The 12683-nt window shown below is 38.7% G+C and overlaps 1 protein-coding gene across 1 annotated transcript in view; it reads left to right on the top strand.

Moving 5' to 3' along the window:
* Nucleotides 1–581: 581 nt before the first annotated feature.
* The window catches only part of EIF2AK4 (eukaryotic translation initiation factor 2 alpha kinase 4), a gene marked incomplete at its 5' end in the record, with an annotated part of 34879 nt that continues 22777 nt past the window's right edge, over nt 582–12683 (top strand). The window contains 12 exons of the mRNA XM_009879118.1: nt 582–697; nt 1196–1298; nt 4153–4326; nt 5172–5252; nt 5746–5894; nt 7647–7762; nt 8745–8902; nt 9337–9872; nt 10243–10352; nt 10907–11064; nt 11346–11758; nt 12490–12559. Of these exons, the coding sequence (XP_009877420.1) occupies nt 582–697; nt 1196–1298; nt 4153–4326; nt 5172–5252; nt 5746–5894; nt 7647–7762; nt 8745–8902; nt 9337–9872; nt 10243–10352; nt 10907–11064; nt 11346–11758; nt 12490–12559 (2184 nt within the window). The remainder of the gene's footprint in view (nt 698–1195; nt 1299–4152; nt 4327–5171; nt 5253–5745; nt 5895–7646; nt 7763–8744; nt 8903–9336; nt 9873–10242; nt 10353–10906; nt 11065–11345; nt 11759–12489; nt 12560–12683) is intronic.

Raw genomic sequence — 12683 nt, forward strand, 5'->3', positions numbered from 1 at the left:
ATGGGAGGCAAGAGCAATATTTATTAAAATTCTGTTTTATGCCAAACCCAAGAATATAAATACAGAAAATGTACTGTCAATTTCTTTGGCCACCCAAGGTATATGTAGATGTGATGTTAGTCTGTTGCCATGTCAGAAAATGAAATAGTGACTGGTGTTTGTTTCTTTTGTGTTTTTTTCTAGATCACTAACAATATTGTTCTTATAAAGAATGCTTGAATTTGTGATATTTCATAAATAACCTGTGTTACATTTATTTAATGTTTTTCCTACTACTCACCTACAGTAAGCAGAATACAAAGTTTTTATTATAAACCCTCCTTTTTGCTCAATCTGTATCTTTCTGATAACAGTAACTACACTTATCTGAAGAAGCTCTAAAAAAGTGCTGGATAAACTGTGGTAGTCAATGAAACAGTTCACTCTCATTAAGCAACATCAATACATTAATACAGTTTTTTCGCTGCTTGGATGGTCTAGCCTGAATTCTGTCGTAATATAGGTTGTGAGAGTTGTGTGGCTTCATTAAAGCAAAACAAAAAAAAACCCTCTGAAATCAAAATTTTTGTTTTCTATTTTAGGTAAGACAACCTCCTGAAATTAACTTAGTTCTGCGTCCTCAGGGATTGACTGGCGATAATGAAGTTTATGCCAAAGTTGATCTGTGGGTCAAGTGTCCACATACTTACCCTGATAGGTGAGTGAACATTAAAATATAATGCTTCTTTTCTGAATATTTTCTGTTTTCTGTGGTAAAATGTAAAGATGAAAACCCGCGTAATTTTATTCGTCACTCTTATTTTTACTTTGTGCATGTCTGATGATAAATAAATTTTAAACATCTAAATGTTACGCTAGTAATATTTTAAAGGACTGTTACATAAATAAGTGGTTAAGAGCTGAATTATCAGAGTCTGCAGGGTTCTTTTGGTAGTTCTTCTGTTAGTTATAACTGACAGGTAATCTACAGCCAGAAGATTTGATGGTAGGGAATATAAAACAGTATTTCTGGCTTTATTCTGTATGTATTATTGTATATGTAATATTTATGTACTGCTTATTTGAGTACTAATTGCCATGTGGCTATGGACTCCATTGCTTTTCTCTCACCCACCGTTTTTATCAACATTCTGTTGCTTTTTACACTCAGCTTCTCTAATGAGGACTTTTCTGTGTTGTGTTGCTGTCTCTGCAGTGTCCCTGAAATACAACTGAAAAATTCGAAAGGCTTGTCAAATGAGAAAATAAATGAGTTAAAATCCAGATTAGCTGAACTGGCAAAACAGCGCTGCGGGGAGGTAAGAGCTTTTCACTTCCTTGAGAAATATGCTCTAGACTTAAATAGCTGTAAAACCACATGTGGTATAATACAATGGAAGTGTAAGTTGCATTGCTCCTAAGCGAGGAGAGACTTACTTTGTGTCTTGGGTTTGTGTCTGATGGGGTTTTTTGGTAGCCGCTGCGCTACGGGGACGGCTCCTGGTCAAAGCTCCCAGAGCCCAGGTAAAAGTCGGACCCGCCTCTGGCCAAGGCCAGGCCAGTCAGCACCTCTGCGATCAACTTATTTGAGAGGAAACCTGTTGGGCAACATTCCTTTGCATTGGGGAGCGCTTGTTTGGGAGAGGAGGCGAAAGTGAAAGAAGCAACCAAGGCCAGTGAGGAAAGAGGCGGAGAAGACCACCGGAGCAGAGGTTTCCCTAAGGTGAGGTGGCAGGACAGGCCCTTGCAGCCCGAGGAGATTAACGGTGGCAAAACATTGAGGATGCAGCAGCACGTGGAGGGCCCTGCAGAGGAGCAGAGGACCACGCCTGAAGGGTGCCCTGACACCGAGGGGAGCCCGTGCTGGAGGAGCTGGTTGCTGGGAGGACTGCAGCCTGCAGGAGGGTCTGGAGCAGATCTGGAAGAACCGTGACTGTGTGGGAAGGACTCACATTGGAGAAGTTTGAGGAGGACAGTCTCCCGTGAGAGGGGCACCCTGATGGAGCTGAGGAGGACTGTGAGAAGAAGACTGCAGGGGAAGACTTCTCTCCCAGCAGAGGAAAGAGCAGGATGGACAACACCAACAGACAGACCACAAACCTCTTCCCCTGCCCTGCTGTGCTGCTGGGAAGAAGGAAGGGATGTGGGGAAAGTGTTTTTAAGATCTTATTGTATTTATTTTCTCACTGTCCTGCTCCAATCTAATTGACTGGTAAACTGGTGGTGGTTCTGTTGCCTAATTTAAATTAGTGTTTTCTCCCCAAGTCTACTCTGTTCTTTGCCTGTGACCATAAGTGGTGAGTGAGCCCTCCCTGCCCTTAATCTCGATCCTCAAGCCTTTTGTTGCATTTTCTCCTCCCCATCCCAAAGAGGAGGGGGGTTGCAGTTTGTGAGCATCTGTGTGATTTTTAGTTGCCATCTGGGTAGGTTCAAACCATGACACTTTCTTAAAAATGTTTCTAAGTAGTGAAAGTTTGGAATATGCATGCTCTTTAAAGTACAGTGCATGTGTAAAGAGTCAAGCTTTATTGCTGTTTAAAGGCAGATTTAAGGACTCATATTGAATTTATTTCACAGTATGCAAAGCAACACTATTTCTGAAATTGAGAGCTTTCTGCACTTTTCAGGTTAATCTGATTGTTGTGAGTAGCTGTACCTGTTTAAGCGAACGCAGCTGACCTCAGGAGAGCTATTGGCCTGCAGGGCTTGAAATCTCAGTTTAATTTCTGATCTTATTGAAAGAAGCTACACATGTGTCGTAGATTTACCTAATGCTAATTTTCCAAAGCAAGATTCGTGCTTGCTCCAGGAATGTGTTGATACAGTTGTGGGATACACATATAATACACATTTTTGATGAATGACATACACAACAGAATCCTGAATTACTTTCTCTGCACTGTTCTCTGTGCCTTGACAAGTATTATTAAAGTATATTCTGCATTGTGGAAGGTTTGCAAATACCTCAGTTCCATGTCAGACTGGACAGCAGATTGTTTGTGTTTTTTTAATTATTGAGATCCCTTTTTTTTTTATACATGTGTGCATGCACGCTCACCTTGCCTTCTGAATAGTAACTTGGGAAAGATATTTTCATTTGCACTTGTGAGATACACGCATATTTTACTGTTCTTTCTATTCTGAATCACCTCCTGGCTTCATTCTTACTTTCAAGCAGAAGATTCACTGTTTGAGAATCTTCTAAATGTCAGCCTGTTACAGGCAGGTGGTACAATTCAGTTTGGCTGTTCTCCTGCTCATACATGCAAATCCTTCTCAGTGCTGCTACTAACTGCTGGGTTGCATATTTCTGATGTACCATTCTTTAAATTTGAAGCTGTGATGGTCTGTTAGCACTACAGATTGCTTGAAATAATAAAGGGATGCTACTAGACAGATGAAAGCTTAAGCCCTGACGGATCAGTAGCTCATCGGGACGTACCCAGTTCAAGTAAGCAGTAACTGAAATTGGAATCACAACCTTGCAAACCATGTAGTGGAATTCAGCCGAGTCTTCAGTACAATTCTTATTTTAGTAGCTGAAGTTTATGAATGTGGAATGCCTTAAATGTCTTTACAGTTCTAACTGGAGGGGCTACTTTGCACAGGAAGGACTGGATTTTAAGTTAGCAGTGAAATGAGTATTTCAGAGCAGTAGACACAGTAATAGTTGAAAAGGATTTATTATGTTGTAGCTTATATGTCATAAGCACATATCTCTGTGAATAGAAAAATATGCCTGGAAGATGAGAAAATTATTTACTTGCTTATTTATCCATTCTTTTATTTTAGAGAAGATATTTCCCGCTCGATCCCTATGTGTTGCCTGGTCTAGTCGAGAGGTGGCGTCCCTGCCCATGACAGGGAGGTTGGATTAAATGATCTCTAAGGTCCCTTCCAGCCCAGGCCATTCTATGATTCTGTGATTTGAAGTTACCTGCCTTTGAGTAATTTTTGCCGTCTTTGCTGCTGTGATCAGGGATTTTTGATGTTACAGTTTAGTAATAAATAAGTCTGACAAAAAATACTGAAATACAGTAAATTCTCCTCAATAAGTAACAAAATCAGCAGTCACACTGCTGATACATTGCTTTTTTGAGTTGGGTATCATTTTACTATGTGATCTACTTGGTTTTTTAACTCTGCATGTCATTCATATTTATTTTCTTTCAGGTGATGATATTTGAACTTGCTGACCACATACAGTCATTTCTCAGTGAGCATAATAAACCACCTCCCAAATCTTTTCATGAAGAAATGCTAAAAAATCATCAAAAAGAACAAGAAAGACTAGCTCAGGAGGAATTCCGTAGGGCACAAGAAGTTAAGAGAAGGCAGGAGCAGGAGGTAAGAGGAATTTAATGTGTGAATAGCCGTGTATTCTTTAAATTACATAAAGTCATGTTTTTGTAAATCATCCTGCATAACAATGGTTTTAGTGAATTACTAACTTCACATACCTTGTCAGATCTCTCCATATAAGTTGATCAGTAACGTACTATATGAACTCTATGCTGCTGTGACTGTGATATTTCTGTGATGTGTTTTTTAACCCTGAGAAATTGTCAGGTTTGCCTGAAACAAACCTAAATGTTGATTTCCTATCCTGTGAAAATAACTTAGAAAGAGAGGACGTTACACAGAAGTGTAATCAAATGTCTATATGAAACTAGGAAGTGTTAGCCAGCCAGCCAGGTAATTGTACCTTCCTGCACCCACAGGGTGACTGGAATGTTGGCTGTAACCGACCCCTCTAGAGGTCAATGAATTTAATCTAAAGAGACCTTGACCTGCGTATAGTGTTCACTAGAATGGAAGAGATTCATCCAAGTATCACAAAGACCAGTAGTGTGGAGTCTCCATGCTCTGGAAATATGAATAGAATAGCTCTTTTAAAAGAACATTTTGACTTACTCCTCTGTCTTCTCTGTGTATGAAACCTTATTGTTGGGTCTGTCAGTAGCAGTAATTTTATCTTGTCTACAGCTCTGTTCTCCTATATCATACAACTGATGCTGCTGCTTTCCTCAGGAGAGCTGATTTGACCTCTGTTTAGTCTTGTGAGATCAACAACTTGTCTTTTAACATTTCTGAAAAATCAGCATCATAGCATCTTTATTTTTTTAACCAGAGTAAGATAAGCAGTCGCATTGCACCTACTGCTGCATCTCTAACGCCAAAATTCATTTCAGCAACGTGAAATCCTGAACGAGATTCAGAGAAGGGAGGAAGAGAAAAGAGAAGAAAGAAAAAAGAAAGAGATTGCCAAACAGGTATTCTTTCTAAGCAGGTGTGCAAAACCCATTGCAATGACATCTGCCCAGTACTGTAGCATATGCTTGTAAATATTGGAGTGATATATGTGATTGAATTGTAATGGATTTCTTTTCTCATCTAGTGCTTCTAATAGATCTAAGTTAAAATAGATTCTTGATTACATGGATTTTATTTCTGGAATAAAATCAACAATAAGGGGAAATAGTATGTTAGCATTGCAGTGTACTGAGATATGTATTTTCAGATAGACGTAGAAAAAAACTAGTACATTAATGTTTCTGATTTCATTGTAAAGAATCTTTACATTTTTGCCCTTGGACAGTGCTGAAATGCACTTTCTGAATCTCTGTACTTCTTCCTCAGCCTCATCTGTACATTTACTATTTCTTCTGTGATATGGGTGACTTCATAGAGTAATAGTCAAGTACTTGAATATTTTAAGGATAGCAAGAGTTTCTGTACTTATTTGATATTTTTCCTGATTTATAGGAACGTTTGGAAATAGCTGCTCAGACAAGTCAAGAAAATTCTCACAGGAGAGATCCTACAGGATACAGAGTTGCTTCCAGTTTAAATGGGAGCTGTTTGGAACACGGAGTGGATAATAAACACCGACCAAATTCAGCTGGACGTTCAAAGTAAGTGTGTTAGTTTGCACATGGATTTCTTTAAATTGTTATTTTTGCAAATACTACATTTCAAGATAAAATTTGAAGGCAAGAGAGTAATGTGCCATGTTGCTCAGCTGTTCATTTTCTTTTTTTATTTTTTTCCCCCTTTGCTGTATTCATAGCTGATGTAATGTCAAGGACAGTGGAGATATCTTTGGATTAATTTTCCTAGTTTTGATTCAGATTGTGCCAATGACTTGTTATTTGGACTGTTGTTTTAACCGGCAGTAACATAATCCTGTTTTTTTCCTGTTTATAGACTTGAAAATTGTTTTCACGTTATTTATGAGCAACACTAGATACCTGAAGCCAACACTCTTCTTTGATCTGTCCTTCTTTGACTCTTGCTGCCATCTCTTGCCTTTGCTTATCCCAAGATATATTTGGGAGTTGTTTCTGTATAGTGTTTGATAGTCTGTGAGTCTCTTTTCCTGTCTTCTTGCTCTTAGTTTAACAAGACACTGTCCGTGCTTGTGGAACACAACAAGTATCTCAAAAGTCTTGTTACTACGCTTTAATGCAGAACACACACATATATATATATATATTAACTTTCCACACAAATTCTTAGGTTATATGTTCTGATTAAAAAGAAAACAACAACCAGACATCAAAAAGGAAAAGTTACTTGCTTGAACAATAATGAAAATAATCAAAAAAGGATTTTGAAACGTTGAAGCTTCTCATGGTGCCACGTTTGTAGAGATAAGCAAAAGTTAAACGTGTTTGTAGAGATAAGCCACGTTTGTAGAGATAAGCAAAAGCTAGACACATTTAGTTTTCTGAAGTCTCTTTTCATGATATCAGTGGTACCATATTTTTGTCTGTTTATGAAGCCTGAAATTTTGGGTATTGGGACAGAAACTGAAGTTTGTTAAATTAATTTGATTTATGAAATATATTTGAATTCAGAAAGCCAGATGCTTTCTTTGTGTGTTTTTCTTTATATAGCATTTGTAAGAAGTTCCCTTGTGGCATCTCCTTTCTATGTAGCATTTTTTACTTTTTTAAAATTTCATTTTAAATAAATTCAATATTTTGAAAGATCTTGTATATTGTCCTTCATATATTCCTGTGATCTCTATACATGACTGCATTTATTTGGAAGATACTCTTGCAGTGGTGTTATTTCTATTAATTTTGAGATAATGGAGGTCGATTTGGGTTAGTAGTCTTGAGTTCGTTCTGCTGCAGCTCTGTATGTGCATGTGAGAAGAAACGCCCTAATCATAATTGCTTTGAAAGTTGTTGCAAAACTTACCTTTCTCTTGGAAAGAGGAGTTTAGAGTATTAAAGGAGACAAATGGGAAACTCATTTTAAGTTGGGAGAAATGAATAGAGCTAAAGCTGGAATGAACTTCTGAAATTTGCGTTTATCCGCTTTTTGCAGCGTTTTGAAAGAGAATGCAAACCAAGGCAAACGTACATATTTCCAGAGCTATAGTACGTTTACTTTTTTTTTAACACACTCCCCACTCCACCTTTCTGTCTTCTAGTATAGAGACGCAGTGCAGCACAATGCTGCTGCTAAAATGCTGCATTTCCAATCAGACATATATCTTTGCACTAACCCAATATCTTTGAAATTAATGGGTATTATCATGGGATGGAAAAGTCTCCGAAAGCTAATCCTCTTGCAGAATTGATATCTTTAGGGACTAGAGACTGCAACAGTGCTATCTTTTTGAGTTGGAGAAAAATGTTCTGTTCACATTGCAGACGAGAACGCCAGCTCTCTGTTAGTAATAACAAAGAGTCCCCTGGAAATTACGAAGTTTTGAACTTCACTACAAGTGGTGCTGGAAAACTTACTGTCCATAAAGGAAAATGTCTAGGTAAGCAAAATTGCAATTGCAGCTTGAAACACTGCAGTTTAGGCTGGATCAGTGAAATTTTTTGGGGCAGGAAGAACTTAAACAGTGTTAACATGTACAAGCAGCAGGAGTGGAGAGAATATTGTCATGGATCATGAAATGTCACAGTCAAGTGTGCAGGAGAGTAATAGGAAAAGTTACTTTGCGGTAAATATTTTATATTTTCTTAGGACTGCTTTAAGTAAGGAATCGCTTCTCCAGATACAATTACATAACTGAATAGCCATACCAAAAAAAACCTCCACTTCTTCTTCAGTTCACAAACTGAGAACTATTTGTTTTTAAATTTAACTAGCCAGCTTGTCAGATACACATGACTGCCAAGCAAGAAGTCATTTAGCTTTCAATAACCTGTGAAATCCGTGATAAGCACAGGGTAAGAAATGCGTACTTACTCTCCTTCCACTGCTGTTGATAGCAGTGACATAAAAGCAGTGAGTTTAGAGAGAACATAAATACAGGCGATAGGAGACTTTCAGAGCTGAGAGGCCTCCATGAGGAGGCCTACATGAATGGACCATCAAATATTTTCGTTCGTTTTCGACGTAACACTTCTCTGTGGCGAGATGAACAGCCTGAAAGTGTCTGGAGCAAAGAGAATTTTATTCTTTTGCAGTTTTAGTATGAATGATTATGTTACAGAGCTCAGCATTTGCTCTGCAGGAAGAGTGTTTATTTAAACCTAAAATTCTTTGAAATGTGGAGCAATTTTTTGCCAGTGTGCTAGCTGCTTACCCAGCAGCCACATAGCATTCACTCTCATCAGACCTGATATTTTCCGTACCTACATGGGAGGTGTGGATCTTGTTTAGTCGTAAGTAGGCTTGGTTTCTGAAATTCTAGAAAGCGGGATTACTGGTGTTTATTTGGTGTTTGCAGGAGATCTTCTCAAGTCCTCAGTAACAAAAAAACACCTGTTCCTTTTCTCTCTCTTTATGCATAGGCAAGGATGAACAGCTTGGTAAATCAATCTACAATGCCTTGGAAGTTCACAGTGGAGACTTTGTTTTAGTATATGAGTGGGTTCTGCACTGGCAAAAAAAGATGGGAAGGTTTCTTACAACACAGGAAATAGAAAAGATTGACAAGTGTAAGAAACAGGTAAGGCCAGTATTTTGCATTTGGCTTAATAAGGATTAGGTGAAGTTCAGTCCTTTTCTTGAGGCTGCTAGTTTATATTAGGCTTGAGAGGGTGGTGATGAGCTTGAAAATGCTGGTGTTCAGAGCATCTGCACTGTAGTAGAAGACAGATGTATCAGGCTATCCAGGTGTTCATCAACAGTAATATAAGTGCAATAAATGTATTTGCAATATACATAATGTATTTGCATATACAAAATCATTAAAATTCTGAAGAGGAACTCAAGTTTACCTGGCAAAACCAAAAGTTACTCTTGCCCCTTGTGTACAATATTTCCTTTTCAGAAACAAATGCGAATGTTTTATACATTACATGTGTTTTGTATGCCTTATATCAGTAGTTGTGTGTTTGTGAGATATGACGCAATGCATGTTATGTTGTGTTTCTCTAACAGCTTCAAGGTGCAGAAACAGAGTTCAGCTCACTGACAAAGCTAAGTCACCCCAACATAGTACATTATAAATGTATGAACCTTAAAGAACAGGACGATTCAATTGTGGTGCACATTTTGGTGGAGCACGTAAGCGGCTGCAGTCTTTCTACGTACTTACACAAAGAGAGTCCAGTTCCATTTGAGCAGTTGCGCCATTATGTGACCCAGATCTTGTCAGCTCTCGACTACTTGCACAGTAATTCAGTGGTGCACAAAGTTCTTTCTGCTTCCAGTGTCCTGGTAGATGCTGAAGGAAACATCAAGGTGACAGACTACAGCATTTCCAAGCGTTTAGCTGATATCTGCAAAGCAGATGTTTTTGAGCAAACCAAAGTTCGTTTTAGTGAGGATGGTCTTCCCAGCAAACCTGGAAAAAAAGGAGATGTCTGGAGCCTGGGCTTGCTTCTGCTTTCACTCAGCCAGGGCCAAGTAACCAAGGAATACCCAGTTGCTGTTCCTACCAGTTTACCTGCTGACTTCCAAGACTTTCTTGAAAAGTATGTTTGTTGCACTCCTCTATCTCTTTGTCTTTGATTTCATTTATGTTTAATTTTCTTGAAGAACAGTTTTCTGAAAGAACATCTCAATCCCCTTATTGCTAGTTAGAGTTTTTAGAGAAAAGGTGATTGCTTCTTCATAGCTCAGGCTGCTAATCTGGGGTTGGGGAAAACCATTCTGGTGCTCTCTTCTCTGCCATGCCACCAGCTTTGTGTGTCACTGTGGCCAAGTCATTTCGTCTGTCTTTGCTGCTAATTCCCATCTGAATGATAAAGGTGATAATTTCTTAAACATAAAGAGACCTCTTTGAATGTTCAGGCCTGGTACAGAATCAGTCTTCAAACAGTTCTCTTCTTCGTTTGCTAACAGATGTGTTTGCTTGGAAGATAAGGAAAGATGGACTCCTCAGCAGTTGTTGCAACATAGTTTCATAAACATTCCACGAATGAAACTACCTGTAGCCGAAGAGAATTTTGATGGTAAGAAACCACGTTCTTTCCGTATTCTGTCAAATAAATGGATCGCATGCTGGCAGTAACAGAAAAATTGAGCTGTGTTATAGCTTTACAAGACTGCACTAACATTTTACATTATCAAGCCTAGAAGCTAGTGTGGTCTTTAACTTCTATATCCATGACTAGCCAGAGTGGACTGACTGTTGTCTCATCAGCAGGAGAAGGTGATGCTTTAATTAGACTTGTAAATTCATCCACCTCCTGCATGGTGTAAATCTCGGACTTAAATTTGCCCTTGAAAGATGCTGTTCCAATGAGACTTCCTCCCTCATTATAGTCTTCTTAGAATGAGCTCTTGTCCAGCATAATTAGTGTTAATAATTAAAAGCTGTATTAAGATTCATGCTTGTACCAGACCTTAACTCTACACAACACAACACTTCTATATTTTAGATTTTAGTTGCACTTGAAGTTATTTAGGCTTTATCTTTTTGCTGATGCTCATTTGGCAGTCCTTTGCACCTTATGGCCGTACCCCCATACTGCCAGCGATGGTAACTTTGATATCTTTGTTACAGATTCCGCAGGAACAGATTGCATTGAGACAGTTGTACCCAGCAGCCAGATATCCGGCGCTTCGTTCTTCACAGAAACACAGAGGCAATTTTCACGCTACTACAATGAGTTTGAAGAGCTAAAATTACTTGGTAAAGGGGCTTTTGGAGCAGTCATCAAGGTACGGGATAAAAATTATTTCCTTTTGCGGAATCCTTTTGGGGGATGTATTTGAAGCAAAATTATGTATTCAATGATTGCATGGGGGTTTTTTAATTATTTTCTAGTGTGCTGTGCCTGTGTTGTGGTTTTTACCTGGAACTGACTGGGCTAATAGGTTTTGTGTGGTTGCATTTGAATTGTAGTCATTTCCCAGGTGGAACCTCTTCCATGAAACTCTTCTGGCTCTACTTGGTAAGGCATTTATAAACACTAGAATTTAGGTTTATTTGAATTTTGCAGGTGAGAAATAAGCTTGATGGTTGTTATTATGCTGTGAAACGTATCCGTGTAAACCCTGCCAGCAAGCAATTTCGGAGGATTAAGGGGGAAGTTACATTACTTTCCCGCTTGAACCATGAGAATATTGTGAGGTATTACAATGCCTGGATAGAAAAACATGAAAGTCCCGTTCCCACTGCGTCATTGTCTGAAACAACCGAAGAGAAAAGAATGCCCACCAAAGCAGGTCTCTTCATCCTTACCACTGAGGCAACAAATGACGTGGAAGCTAATGCTCCTCCTCCGGTTTTGACAAGTTCAGTTGAGTGGAGTACCTCGTGTGAGAGATCCTCCAGCAACAAGTTCAGTGGAGCTGACCAGGAGTCCAGTGATGACGACGATGATGGGGATGGGGTGTTCTCACATTCGTTTTTGTAAGTAGGCTTCGGTATTGGCGCAATAGGGAACGTGAGCAGAGTTGGTTTTAACGAGTTTGTGTCTTTTATCATTCTCATGTCTTGTGTGAGATAGTTCACTGCATTTTCATTCTGTCCCCCCAGTTCAACACTAGTGTATATACCAGCAGTCAGAGAGCCAGGGAGAGGAAAATTTGTAGCCAAAAACTGTCAGCATAGTTTTTTTTTCTTTAGGCTTCTAGAAGTTTCTTATAATTTGTGTCAGAATGCACGACTTGACTTTATGTTGGACTGTCTTTTTCAACCTTGAGAGTGACATTTTTAATAAACAGTAACAGAGAAATATTACAAAACCTGAAAAATACCTTACTTGTCCTTTCTTTTTTGTAGTGATTTTTATTAACATATCCCATACCTGCCTCTGTATATGGAGTGGTTCCTTCACTCATGGTGTTTCTTTGTTTAAGCAACTAAACAAACTTATCTTGGTTTTGCTTCCTCAATATAGAAATTAAGTTTTACTGATGCAAATATTTGCCTTCTGTTTAAGGGACTGGGCTGTCAAAGGAAGTGTTGCTTTGCAAGCAGGATGCTTTTGGGGGGTTCGTTTTGCTTTTTTAGAGTATATGGAAGGACTTCCAACAGAAGCTTAGATTTTCTTTTTTTCTGTAGATAGTTCTTAGATTTCTTAGTATATATTTCTTGATACTCAAAACTTTTGGGTTTTCTTTTTTCTCTTTTTTAAACAGGCCAACTACAGATTCTGAAAGCGAAATAATTTTTGATAACGAGGATGAAAACAGTAAGGGTCATGCTCCAGTAAGTGTAAAGCTCGGGAAAATTAAGAGATCATAAAATAATCTTTGACAAGCAAACAGGCCAGCTGGGGAGTTCTGTTTCAGTTCTGGTCTGAGTGCAGAACCATAGAAAGTTACATTCTGTC

This window comes from Apaloderma vittatum, unplaced genomic scaffold (genome assembly GCF_000703405.1).
Source record: "Apaloderma vittatum isolate BGI_N311 unplaced genomic scaffold, ASM70340v1 scaffold35410, whole genome shotgun sequence".
Taxonomy (NCBI): domain Eukaryota; kingdom Metazoa; phylum Chordata; class Aves; order Trogoniformes; family Trogonidae; genus Apaloderma; species Apaloderma vittatum.